Source organism: Neolamprologus multifasciatus, chromosome 19 (genome assembly GCF_963576455.1).
Source record: "Neolamprologus multifasciatus chromosome 19, fNeoMul1.2, whole genome shotgun sequence".
In the NCBI taxonomy this organism is placed as follows: Eukaryota; Metazoa; Chordata; class Actinopteri; order Cichliformes; family Cichlidae; genus Neolamprologus; species Neolamprologus multifasciatus.
The window spans coordinates 15800337-15813205 of record NC_140457.1 but is presented as its reverse complement, the minus strand read 5'-3'; the positions used below and the strand labels follow the sequence as shown (position 1 = coordinate 15813205).

At 39.1% G+C, this 12869-nt stretch overlaps 2 protein-coding genes across 2 annotated transcripts; both read left to right on the top strand.

Moving 5' to 3' along the window:
- Nucleotides 1-511: 511 nt before the first annotated feature.
- On the top strand, nt 512-3369 carry LOC146496267 (procathepsin L-like). Its single transcript, XM_085144220.1, has 9 exons — nt 512-637; nt 912-1016; nt 1254-1396; nt 1532-1729; nt 1820-2011; nt 2370-2535; nt 2646-2751; nt 2877-2980; nt 3155-3369. Exons 2-8 carry the CDS (start codon nt 917-919, stop codon nt 2974-2976), a joined length of 1005 nt encoding a protein of 334 aa, XP_085000346.1. The 5' UTR covers nt 512-637; nt 912-916; the 3' UTR covers nt 2977-2980; nt 3155-3369.
- A 2530-nt stretch (nt 3370-5899) lies between these two features.
- On the top strand, nt 5900-8646 carry LOC146496266 (procathepsin L-like). Its single transcript, XM_085144221.1, has 9 exons — nt 5900-6026; nt 6313-6417; nt 6574-6716; nt 6852-7049; nt 7140-7331; nt 7670-7835; nt 7946-8051; nt 8176-8279; nt 8463-8646. Exons 2-8 carry the CDS (start codon nt 6318-6320, stop codon nt 8273-8275), a joined length of 1005 nt encoding a protein of 334 aa, XP_085000347.1. The 5' UTR covers nt 5900-6026; nt 6313-6317; the 3' UTR covers nt 8276-8279; nt 8463-8646.
- The last annotated feature ends 4223 nt before the right edge of the window (nt 8647-12869 follow it).

Below are 12869 nucleotides of genomic sequence, written 5' to 3'. Positions count from 1 at the left end.
ACTGAGTGGGTGTTAGCTGAGGTGCCACCTACAATTTCAAGAAATAAAAGCACCTCTATGAGGACTTTGCATATTTCCCAGAATGATGTAATCTGTTTCTTCTTAAGGTTTAAGCTCGCAGGTGGATGACACATTAGCACACACGCTGTGTTGTTTCTGTACGTCTGCTTTGTTTTTGTTTGTTTGTTTTTTCTGCTGTTGTTCGTTTTGGAGACTTCCCATCTCTTTGTGGTGGGAAACAGATTACAATAACACATACAGGCATATGGTGTTTGTTGAATGTGAATCCATATGACTAAACCACAACTGATCATGCCCTCAAAAAAACCTAAAAACCAAACAAAAAAGCAGTAAACAGGATTTGTGACAGTAACGTTCAGTGTTTTTGCTGAGGTTGACTAAAATATTTCCTCAAAACAGTGTTGTCGTGCGATCCTCCTCTTAATGTATAACTCCACCTTTGTCTGTTTCAATGATTGACTTTTGTGTGTCATTTTTGGTGACCTGCTGACAGCCACCTGACTGGAATACTGTAGTCATAACTGTAGCTGGCTATATAAGAACTCCTCAGACAGCTCTACAACACCCACAGGTGCTTCTACCTCAGTCTTCAGCACATACACTGACATTGAGCCAGGTGAGTAGCTACAGCACAGACAACTGCACACATAGACTACACTTTTTAGTGACAGAATGATGAAAGATTCATTCATTTGAGAAAGAATAGAGGGTAGAGATGAAACAGAAAATTAAAGAAACCAGGACGTAGAGCGGATACTGTGGTAGTGTGGAAGTGACATCCAACATCACGATAGAGAGTATTTTAAAGCTGATGTGACAGGCATCAGAAACACGTTGTCTGGTTTTCTGCACACCACAAAGGATCTGTGTCTTTTTCTGCTTGTGTCCAGTCAAGATGAAGTTGCTGCTTGTTGTTGCTGCTGTTTTGGCTGTGGCCAGCTGTGCCAGCATCTCTCTGGAAGATCTGGAGTTTCATGCCTGGAAACTCAAGTTTGGTGAGACAGCAGACTCTTCCTCTCCTATTTGTTTTAGCTTTTTGTCAAATGATATTCATCATGTTTCGTGGTCTTAAAGGAACCCTTAAATTTGGCCTTGCTCACACTCACATGCTTGTAAAACATTTTAAGACTAAAATAAAGGAAAATCTCTTACTGGAAATTAGATCGTTAATATTTAAGGATTCATCCTGGTTCCTTCATTCTCTTTCTGACAATTATTTTTCAAAATGGCAGAAAGATCCTACCACTCTCCATCAGAGGAGGCTCACCGGAGGCAGATCTGGCTCAACAACCGCAAATTTGTGCTTGTACACAACATCTTGGCAGACCAGGGTTTGAAGTCCTACCGCCTCGGCATGACCTACTTTGCTGACATGGTATGTTTGTATGTCTGTTTAGGTTTTTATGTGTAGGTCATCAGCATTTTTCACTGCAATTAGCAGAGAACGACACAGAGAATGGCATTTTGGATAACAACGAAATAAGCCCAGAATTATGTTCTTCTTCATCAGGAAAATGAAGAGTACAAACGAGTGATTTCCCAGGGCTGCCTTCACTCCTTCAATGCTTCTCTGCCTCGCCGGGGCTCTACCTTCTTCAGACTACCTGAAGGTACTGATCTGCCCGACACTGTTGACTGGAGGGATAAGGGATACGTCACTGATATCAAGGATCAGAAGCAGTGTGGCTCCTGCTGGGCCTTCAGTGCAGTGAGTACATATAACGTAGTCTTCTCTATTATTGTAAAGCAGGAAACTTTGCTCGACTTTTGGCTTCAAACTGACTCATCCTTCTTGCAGACTGGCTCACTGGAGGGTCAGCACTTCAGGAAGACAGGAAAGCTGGTGTCTCTGAGCGAGCAGCAGCTGGTCGACTGCTCGGGAGACTATGGCAACATGGGCTGCATGGGAGGCTGGATGGACTACGCCTTTCAGTACATCCAAGCAAATGGAGGGATTGACACTGAGGAGTCCTACCCTTATGAGGCCGAGGTAATAAAAGAGTGGAGAATAATGTGCTTATTATAATGTTATAATGTTTTGATTATAAATAATAATCGTAGAAAGTACATCTGAAAGTGTTCATATCTTGACTATCATTATCTTGACAAATGACAGAGTCGGCGATGAAAAGACAATTATTCATGATAGACTTGCAAGCAACTGGTGTACTTTACTGCCACCTTGTGGAAATAAATATATCTAGTGACGCAAATCTGATTAAGGTCAATTTATTGACTACTTTTATATTTATCTTTAAAACTATAGCACTTGGTAAATGCTCTCATGTCTTATATTTTTACAATAGCGACTTGCAAAATGTTTCAGTAGATAATTTTCTCTCGACTAGGATGGAAAATGCCGTTATAATCCTGATAATATTGGAGCCACATCCACTGGCTATACTGATGTGAGTAAAGGGGATGAAGATGCCCTGAAGGAGGCTGTGGCCACCATCGGACCAGTTTCTGTGGGCATTGATGCTTCTCAGATGTCATTCCAGCTCTATGAATCAGGTAAAACATTGTGTTGAAAGTGCCACATAAAAATCTTATATAGAGAAAGAAATGTGAAGATTTACTTATTAATTTTTAAACCTCTCAGTCTAAATGATATGTATTTCTAGGAGTGTATAATGAGCCCCAGTGCAGCAGCTCAGAGTTGGACCATGGTGTGCTGGCTGTGGGTTATGGTACTGAGGACGGAAATGACTACTGGCTGGTCAAGAACAGGTAAATAACTTGATTGATGCTCCTTCTAATAGTTACTGAGAGGTAACACATGTAGATTTATTACATCACTACATTCAGTTATATGTTTATCTGCAAAATGTTTATTAATTTGTTTCTTTCTGTAGCTGGGGTCTTGAATGGGGAGACAAGGGATACATTAAGATGAGCAGGAACAAATCCAACCAGTGTGGGATTGCTACTGCAGCAAGCTACCCTCTGGTCTGAAGAGGTCAGAAGAAACTTAAACTGCTTTTTCTTTCTAGCTCTACTAAGGTTTTTTTTGTTTTTAACAATTTCATTAACAATTCCTTTTAAACATATCAAACCTATGATCATGTGCACAGATTAATATAAAAATATTTGTGCATCCCACAGTTTATTGACTGATTTATTACATTTGCAGGTTTCCTCAGTGAGGCGGAGATCAGTGGCATGTAATCAACATTAATTTTATTTTTATTATTTCATTTTTTTCAGGGTAAAGAGTCACCCTTATCCCTGGTTTATGTTTAATAGAAACTTAAATAAAAATTGTAAATAAATATAAATAAATAAAATATTTCACAGTGATTTAAACATTTGTTTGTACGTTTCTCTTTGTTGGGGGGTGTTTGGCTTTGTAACCATTCAGTGGTTTATCCAGACAGAGATATTCAACATCAGTGGGATTTTTTTTTGTCCCGCCACACAATTTTAAATCATACAGTTAAGATGCGACTGAAGTGCAGACTTTCAACTTTAGTTCAGCAGGTTTAACAAACATTTTACTTTAATTATAGTCATTTTTATACATAGTTCTTCATTAGAGCCTCAAAAGTAATTGGAGAAGTCACTGACAAACAATTTTGTTTTGTGGCAAGTGATGCCTTTTTTTTTTTAACCCTTTCATTGTAATTTCAAGATGGGACCTAAAGAGATGTTGGTGCAAATGATGGAACAAACAAAGTCAGACAGATCGTCTGATCTTTAGGCTGCATTTATGACTTAGTTTATTCCTAAACAGAATGAATGCCTGTAAATAAGGTCTATGTATAAATATAGCTAATACTGTCAGCCAGTTTGATGCAGCTAATTCATAAACAATTAAAATTTAATTAACAGGTGCTTAAGTTAATTAAAATCTTTGCCAAACCACATAATTAAAGCTGAAATATGGCTGGTTTAAATGTTATTGTAGTGGTGTACAGCAGCAAAACTATAGAAATTGTGTCTTTGTCCAACAGTTTATAGACTGAAGGGTAGTTTGGTAGACTTTATGATTTTCTATAAAAAAACAAACAAATAAGCATGTAGTATACAAGTTAACAAAAAACAAACAAAACAAACAAAAAATCAAACAAACAAACAACAACTTATCTGGATGAAGTTATGTACCTGACAGAAAGAATACTTGATCCCAAATCATGTATTTGTATTTTTCCTAAAGATTACAGAAAAGTAGCTTCTGTTTGCTTCACCTCATTGTTTAACAATCAATTATGATCTTCTCAAAATATGTGAAAGGGGCTTTTAATGTTATACTGATTCTTGCTTAATTTTATTCATGGTTCTTTGGACACATTAGCTGAGCTTCAACTGACATAAATTACTTTAAGCTGGACTAAATAATTCAAAACGAACTAGAAAAGTCTGAAATGTGGAATGAGATGCACCCTCACATACTGGCTGCTTCTTTGACATTTGGCTCGCAAACCTAAGGTGAAAAATAACAGCTGTGGGCAAGAAGTTTCAGAAGTGGAAACTTCATTTTGTAGAGAAATGTCTCCTTTGTGGTTTCCTCTGTGTTTGAACTTATTTTTTTAAAGTAACATTCCTTGCTTAATGTTTCCATTTACAGTTTTACTGTTTTTATTTTTAGTATTTGGTGCCTTTTGAAAGGTTGTGAGTCTGAATCATTCATCAAAAGCACTAAAAAATAAAGATGTAAAAGTGAAAGATGATTTGACTGGCAAATGTAAACGTATAGGAACACCGTAATGAAGTGTAAGCAAGCAAGCAAGAATTTTTAGGTAGTGTGTGAAGTCTGGTAGCCTTAATCTAGCATACAGCTCAGCTAACCAACTGATCACATGCCATCCAACATCAGCTCATGGACACCAGAGCACCAGCTCCTCCTCAGAAACAGTGTGGCTCCATGCGGGCCTTCAGTGCACTCACACTGTTCTGTAACATACTGTTCAAGTTAATTCAGATATATTTATGTCGTTTCAAATAACCAAAAAAGTTTATCTCATCCATCCATCCATAGAGAAAAATCCCCAGTCACAATCTTTGACTTTACAGGTCTTTGTAACAACTGACTATCGTTATTTCTATAAATAGCAAAGTTGGAGATGCAAATAAACTCTTTCAGCTGTGTGCCAGCAGTTACCTGGATTCCTACCTGTTATCAGGAAGAAATCTTCAACAGAACTAGACTCAGTCAGTGATGTCAGACTGCCTCTACTGGTGTGGGGTGATGAGGAAAAAATCACGAGTTAAAAAGGGGACAGAAATTCCATATTTGTGTGAAAATGTTGAGATTTTAATCAGTCTGCGAGAGGTTATATGCGTACATATGAAGACAATAATTCATTTCAGCTTCTTAAAGAAGAAAAAAGATGGGGTAACACTTCAAATAAATCCTGATCATTCATGTAACTCATTAAACCACATTCACTGAGTGGGTGTTAGCTGAGGCGCCACCTACAATTTCAAGAAATAAAAGCACCTCTGTGAGGACTTTGCATATTTTCCAGAATGATGTAATCTGTTTCTTCTTAAGGTTTCAGCTCGCAGGTGGATGACACATTAGCACACACGCTGTGTTGTTTCTGTACGTCTGCTTTGTTTTTGTTTGTTTTTGTTCTGCTGTTGTTCTTCTTTGTGGTGGGAAACAGATTACAATAACACATACAGGCATATGGTGTTTGTTGAACGTGAATCCATATGACTAAACCACAACTGCTCATGCCCTCAAAAAACCCCATAAAACCAAACAAAAAAGCAGTAAACAGGATTCATGACAGTAACATTCAGTGTTTTTGCTGAGGTTGACTAAAATATTTCCTCAAAACAGTGTTGTCGTGCGATCCTCCTCTTAATGTATAACTCTACCTTTGTCTGTTTCAATGATTGACTTTTGTGTGTCATTTTTGGTGACCTGCTGACAGCCACCTGACTGGAATACTGTAGTCATAACTGTAGCTGGCTATATAAGAAATCCTCAAACAGCTCTACAACACCTACAGGTGCTTCTACCTCAGTCTTCAGCATATACACTGACATCGAGCCAGGTGAGTAGCTACAGCACAGACCACTGCACACATAGACTACACTTTTTAGTGACAGAATGATGAAAAGAAAAAGAAGAGATTCATTCATTTGAGAAAGAATAGAGGGTAGAGATGAAACAGAAAGTTAAAGTAACCAGGACGTAGAGCGGATACTGTGGTAGTGTGGAAGTGACATCCAACATCACAATAGAGAGTATTTTAAAGCTGATGTGACAGGCATCAGAAACAAGCTGTCTGGTTTTCTGCACACCACAAAGGATCTGTGTCTTTTTCTGCTTGTGTCCAGTCAAGATGAAGTTGCTGCTTGTTGTTGCTGCTGTTTTGGCTGTATCCAGCTGTGCCAGCATCTCTCTGGAAGATCTGGAGTTTCATGCCTGGAAACTCAAGTTTGGTGAGACAGCAGACTCTTTTAGTCTTTTTATTGCTTTTGAAACATTTTAAGACTAAAATAAAGGAAAATCTCTTACTGGAAATTAGATCGTTAATATTTAAGGATTCATCCTGGTTCCTTCATTCTCTTTCTGACAATTATTTTTCAAAATGGCAGAAAGATCCTACCACTCTCCATCAGAGGAGGCTCACCGGAGGCAGATCTGGCTCAACAACCGCAAATTTGTGCTTGTACACAACATCTTGGCAGACCAGGGTTTGAAGTCCTACCGCCTCGGCATGACCTACTTTGCTGACATGGTATGTTTGTATGTCTGTTTAGGTTTTTATGTGTAGGTCATCAGCATTTTTCACTGCAATTAGCAGAGAACGACACAGAGAATGGCATTTTGGATAACAACGAAATAAGCCCAGAATTATGTTCTTCTTCATCAGGAAAATGAAGAGTACAAACGAGTGATTTCCCAGGGCTGCCTTCACTCCTTCAATGCTTCTCTGCCTCGCCGGGGCTCTACCTTCTTCAGACTACCTGAAGGTACTGATCTGCCCGACACTGTTGACTGGAGGGATAAGGGATACGTCACTGATATCAAGGATCAGAAGCAGTGTGGCTCCTGCTGGGCCTTCAGTGCAGTGAGTACATATAACGTAGTCTTCTCTATTATTGTAAAGCAGGAAACTTTGCTCGACTTTTGGCTTCAAACTGACTCATCCTTCTTGCAGACTGGCTCACTGGAGGGTCAGCACTTCAGGAAGACAGGAAAGCTGGTGTCTCTGAGTGAGCAGCAGCTGGTCGACTGCTCGGGAGACTATGGCAACATGGGCTGCATGGGAGGGCTGATGGACCAAGCCTTCCAGTACATCCAAGCAAATGGAGGGATTGACACTGAGGAGTCCTACCCTTATGAGGCCGAGGTAATAAAAGAGGAGAGTGGACAATAATCTGCTTCACAGGTTATTATAATAAATGAAAAAATTATAAATCATAATCGTTGAAAGTACATTTGAAATTGTTCATCATTTGACTGTCATTATCTTGACAAATAACAGAGTCGGAGATGAAAAGACAATTATTCATGATAGACTTGCAAGCAACTGGTGTACTTTACTGCCACCTTGTGTCCAGTTTATTGGCTAGTTTTAAATCTATATTTAAAACTATAGTACTTGGCAAATGCTCTGATCTCTTATATCTTTGCAATATACTTGGAAAATGTGTGAGCAAATAATTTGCATATCTTTTTCTTGACTAGGATGGAAAATGCCGTTATAATCCTGATAATATTGGTGCCACATCCACTGGCTATACTGATGTGAGTCAAGGCAATGAAGACGCCCTGAAGGAGGCTGTGGCCACCATCGGACCAGTTTCTGTGGGCATTGATGCTTCTCAGATGTCATTCCAGCTCTATGAATCAGGTAAAACACTGTGTTGAAAGTGCCACATAAAAATCTTATATAGAGAAAGAAATGTGAAGATTTACTTATTAATTTTTAAACCTCTCAGTCTAAATGATATGTATTTCTAGGAGTGTACAATGAGCCCCAGTGCAGCAGCTCAGAGTTGGACCATGGTGTGCTGGCTGTGGGTTATGGTACTGAGGACGGAAATGACTACTGGCTGGTCAAGAACAGGTAAATAACTTGATTGATGCTCCTTCTAATAGTTACTGAGAGGTAACACATGTAGATTATTACGTCACTACATTCAGTTATATGTTTATCTGCAAAATGTTTATTAATTTGTTTCTTTCTGTAGCTGGGGTCTTGAATGGGGAGACAAGGGATACATTAAGATGAGCAGGAACAAATCCAACCAGTGTGGGATTGCTACTGCAGCAAGCTACCCTCTGGTCTGAAGAGGTCAGAAGAAACTCAAACTGCTTTTTCTTTCTAGCTCTACTAAGGTTTTTTTTTTTTTTTTTTTTTTTAACAATTTCATTAACAATTCCTTTTAAACATATCAAACCTATGATCATGTGCACAGATTAATATAAAAATATTTGTGCATCCCACAGTTTATTGACTGATTTATTACATTTGCAGGTTTCCTCAGTGAGGCGGAGATCAGTGGCATGTAATCAACATTAATTTTATTTTTATTATTTCATTTTTTTCAGGGTAAAGAGTCACCCTTATCCCTGGTTTATGTTTAATAGAAACTTATATAAAAATTATAAATAAATATAAATAAATAAAATATTTCACAGTGATTTAAACATTTGTTTGTACGTTTCTCTTTGTTGGGGGGTGTTTGGCTTTGTAACCATTCAGTGGTTTATCCAGATAGAGATATTCAACATCAGTGGGATTTTTTGTCCCGCCACACAATTTTAAATCATACAGTTAAGATGCGACTGAAGTGCAGACGTTCAACTTTAGTTCAGCAGGTTTAACAAACATTTTACTTTAATTATAGTCATTTTTATACATAGTTCTTCATTAGAGCCTCAAAAGTAATTGGACAAGTTGTTGAGCATTGCAGCATCGACAGCGATCAACTCCACGGAAAATGACGACGGAGGCAAAAATATCCTTAAGATTTTGGGAATTTTATTCCACGTTAACATGCGGTAAAACCTTTCCTCACGGATGCCATTTTTGTTGCGGTACACTCTGGTTGTGTCCCAATTCAGGGTCTTAAAGGTCGCATTTTAAGGCCGTTTACGTCACAGCGACGCGACGAAGGCTGTCTCAATGATTAATATAATTACTATAATATTGGCCATATTATATTTACATTACTAAAGTGAGATGACTTTAGTCTCATGAACAACATTAACTATTTGTTATTTACTAACTAATCTTAAAATGACTGTTCAGTACAGAAATGAAGCCCAACAATCATGTTTTATAGTCCTGTGGTCTCAGCCTCAGATACTTATCAAGTTAAACACAGCTCATGTAGAAACAAACAAACAAATGGACAAAATATGTTCTCCTTCATTTCTGGCAAACAATGTTGTATGACACACACATACAGCTAGACCGTCCCATTTCAGAAGCCTACAAGCCTCGAAATTCCGGTCTTCGTGGTCTTTGAGTACGCGGCTCTTGAGTACCGTTAAGGCTGCGTACTTTAAGGCTGCAGACCCTGAATTGGGATACAGCCTCTCTCTCAGTCAGGGGCGTGATGACGCAGCATACGTTCCTTTACAGTGAATGGTAAATGGCCTGTATTTGTATAGCGCTTTTCTAGTCCCTAAGGACCCCAAAGCGCTTTACACAACCTGTCATCCACCCATTCACACACACATTCACACACTGGTGATGGCAAGCTACATTGTAGCCCCAGCCACCCTGGGGCGTGCTGACAGAGGCGAGGCTGCCGGACACTGGTGCCACCGGGCCCTCTGACCACCACCAGTAGGCAACCAGTGAAGTGTCTTGCCCAAGGACACAATGACCGAGACTGTTAATTGTTAATTTAATTTAATTAAAATTTAATTAACAGGTGCTTAAGTTAATTAAAATCTTTGGCAAACCACATAATTAAAGCTGAAATATGGCTGGTTTAAATGTTATTGTGGTGATGTACAGCAGCAAAACTATAGAAATTGTGTCTTTGTCCAAAAGTTTATAGACTAAAGGGTAATTTGGTAGACTTTATGAATTTCTATAAAAAACAAACAAATAAGCATGTAGTACACCAGTTAACTAACTAACAAACAAACAAACAAACAAACAAACAAACAAACAACAACTTATCTGGATGAAGTTATGTACCTGACAGAAAGAATACTTGATCCCAAATCATGTATTTGTATTTTTCCTAAAGATTACAGAAAAGTAGCTTCTGTTTGCTTCACCTCATTGTTTAACAATCAATTATGATCTTCTCAAAATATGTGAAAGGGGCTTTTAATGTTATACTGATTCTTGCTTAATTTTATTCATGGTTCTTTGGACACATTAGCTGAGCTTCAGCTGACATAAATTACTTTAAGCTTGACTAAATAATTCAAAACGAACTAGAAAAGTCTGAAATGTGGAATGAGATGCACCCTCACATGCTGGCTGCTTCTTTGACATTTGGCTCGCAAACCTAAGGTGAAAAATAACAGCTGTGGGCAAGAAGTTTCAGAAGTGGAAACTTCATTTTGTAGAGAAATGTCTCCTTTGTGGTTTCCTCTGTGTTTGAACTTCCATCCATCCATCCATCCATTCGCTTCCGCTTATCCTTTTCAGGGTCGCGGGGGGCGTTGGAGCCTATCCCAGCTGTCATAGGGCGAGAGGCGGGGTACACCCTGGACAGGTCGCCAGTCCGTCGCAGGGCCAACACACAGGGACAGACTGTGTTTGAACTTTTTTTTTTTTTTAAAGTAACAATCCTTGCTTAATGTTTCCATTTACAGTTTTACTGTTTTTATTTTTAGTATTTGGTGCCTTTTGAAAGGTTGTGAGTCGGAATCATTCATCAAAAGCACTAAAAAATAAAGATGTAAAAGTGAAAGATGATTTGACTGGCAAATGTAAACATATAGGAACACAGTAATGAAGTGTAAGCAAGCAAGCAAGAATTTTTAGGTAGTGTGTGAAGTCTGGTAGCCTTAATCTAGCATACAGCTCAGCTAACCAACTGATCACATGCCATCCAACATCAGCTCATGGACACCAGAGCACCAGCTCCTGCTCAGAAACAGTGTGGCTCCTGGTGGGCCTTCAGTGCACTCACACTGTTCTGTAACATACTGTTCAAGTTAATTCAGATATATTTATGTAGTTCCAAATAACCAAATCAGTAAACATCCTGTGGACTTAGAGAGAAAACCATAACAATCAGATCATCCCCTTTATACGGGCTGCATCCATAGTGTTTAGAAGCAAAAAATTACATTCTCCTCTCTGGTTTCTCCTGTCTTTAATCTTGTTTTGATCTTTTTTTCTTTAAATAACATTTCTTGCTTTATCTTTTCAGAAACAGCTTTACTTTCTTGGGCTGTAGTTGGTGAAAATTTATCTCCATCTATCCAGCCATCTTCTTCCACTTATCCGGGGCTGGGTCGCAGGGGCAGCAACCTAAGTAGAGAAGCCCAGACCTCCCTTTCCCCAGCCACCTCCTCCAGCTTGTCCGGGCGCTTTTAAATAAAAGGTATTATTATTATTATTATTATTATTATTATTATTATTATTATTATTATTATTATTATTATTATTATTATTATTATTATTATTAATATTATTATGTGTATGTGTAAGCATGCTGCAAAAAAAAAAAGCCTCTGCACTCTACGTCATCCGGCAACATATCAATCCAGACAGTAACGCTTGAACGAAGCTCTTTACCCTCAAAATACGGAGCACCAACTCGATTATGAGCACATTTTCATTGTGTGTGTGAAAAAAAAGAACTTCTGCAGACTCTAAGCTACTTGGCTGACCACAAGTGGTGCTCTCGCTCCTTTATGCATTCCAAGGAAGAGGGAGGAAGTTACAAACCGATCATACCACACATCACGAGCCTCGCTATGAAACCTAATGGAACAATAGGTATGCTGTTTTGTGCCCTTGGCGTTATTAGCGCTTGTAAAGGGAGTTGTCTTCTCCAGCTGCTGTAGCTGAAATAAGTTCATTTAGTTTTAGAAACTTTCACTGAACAGTCAGCTACAATGTCACAACTAAGCATATGCATGAGCACTTTAATACTTCAAATGTGAATAATAGAAATTTTCTATTACACTCCCTTTTCCCGTCACTCGTGAATAAGACCCCAAGATACTTAAACTCCTCCACTTGGAGCAGGAACTCGTCCCTGACCCAGAGTGGGCACTCCACCCTTTTCTGGCTGAGGACCATGGCCTCAGATATGGAGGTGCTGATTCACATTCCCACCTCTTCACACTCTGTGAACTGTCCCAGTGCGAGCTGGAGGCCATCGCCTGTTGAAGCCAACAGATCCACATCATCTGCAAAAAGCAGAGATGAGATTCTGAGACCATCCAAGTGAAAGCCTTCCGCCACTTGGCTATGCCTAGAAATTCAGTCCATAAAAATTACAAACAGGATCGGTGACAAAGAACAGCCCTGGCAGACTCCATCACATCGAATCTGACTTATTGTCAGGTATGTGGACCAAGCTCCTGCAATGGTTGTACAAGAATCGAATGGCCCGTAACAATGGGCAAGACACCCCATACTCCTGAAGCACCTCCCACAGGACACTCCGAGGGACATGGTCGAATGCCTTCTCCAAGTCCAAAAAGCACATGTAGACTGGTTGGGCAAACTCCCATGCACAGGCAAGTATCCTTAAGAGGATAAAGAGCTGGTCCGGCGTTCCACGACCAGGACGAGAACTGTATTGTTCCTCCTGTAGCCGAGGTTCGACTAACGGAGTGGACTCTTTCTTAGTCTGGAGTTTATCTCAGATTCATTAATTAAATGAAGTTAAGGACAGAGAAAAGAATGTACCAGTTAAATAAACCTTGATATAGAGCTAAAGTTTTATAAGAA

What these genes read in the sequence shown, in the direction of transcription:
- LOC146496266 (XM_085144221.1), top strand. Translation starts at nt 6,318, where the DNA reads ATGAAGTTGCTGCTTGTTGTTGCTGCTGTTTTGGCTGTATCCAGCTGT. An exon ending in TGCCTGGAAACTCAAGTTTG is followed by an intron (nt 6,418 to 6,573) that starts GTGAGACAGCAG and finishes TCAAAATGGCAG; the next exon opens with AAAGATCCTACCACTCTCCA. An exon ending in ATTCCAGCTCTATGAATCAG is followed by an intron (nt 7,836 to 7,945) that starts GTAAAACACTGT and finishes ATGTATTTCTAG; the next exon opens with GAGTGTACAATGAGCCCCAG.
- LOC146496267 (XM_085144220.1), top strand. Translation starts at nt 917, where the DNA reads ATGAAGTTGCTGCTTGTTGTTGCTGCTGTTTTGGCTGTGGCCAGCTGT. An exon ending in TGACCTACTTTGCTGACATG is followed by an intron (nt 1,397 to 1,531) that starts GTATGTTTGTAT and finishes CTTCTTCATCAG; the next exon opens with GAAAATGAAGAGTACAAACG. An exon ending in CCTACCCTTATGAGGCCGAG is followed by an intron (nt 2,012 to 2,369) that starts GTAATAAAAGAG and finishes TCTCTCGACTAG; the next exon opens with GATGGAAAATGCCGTTATAA.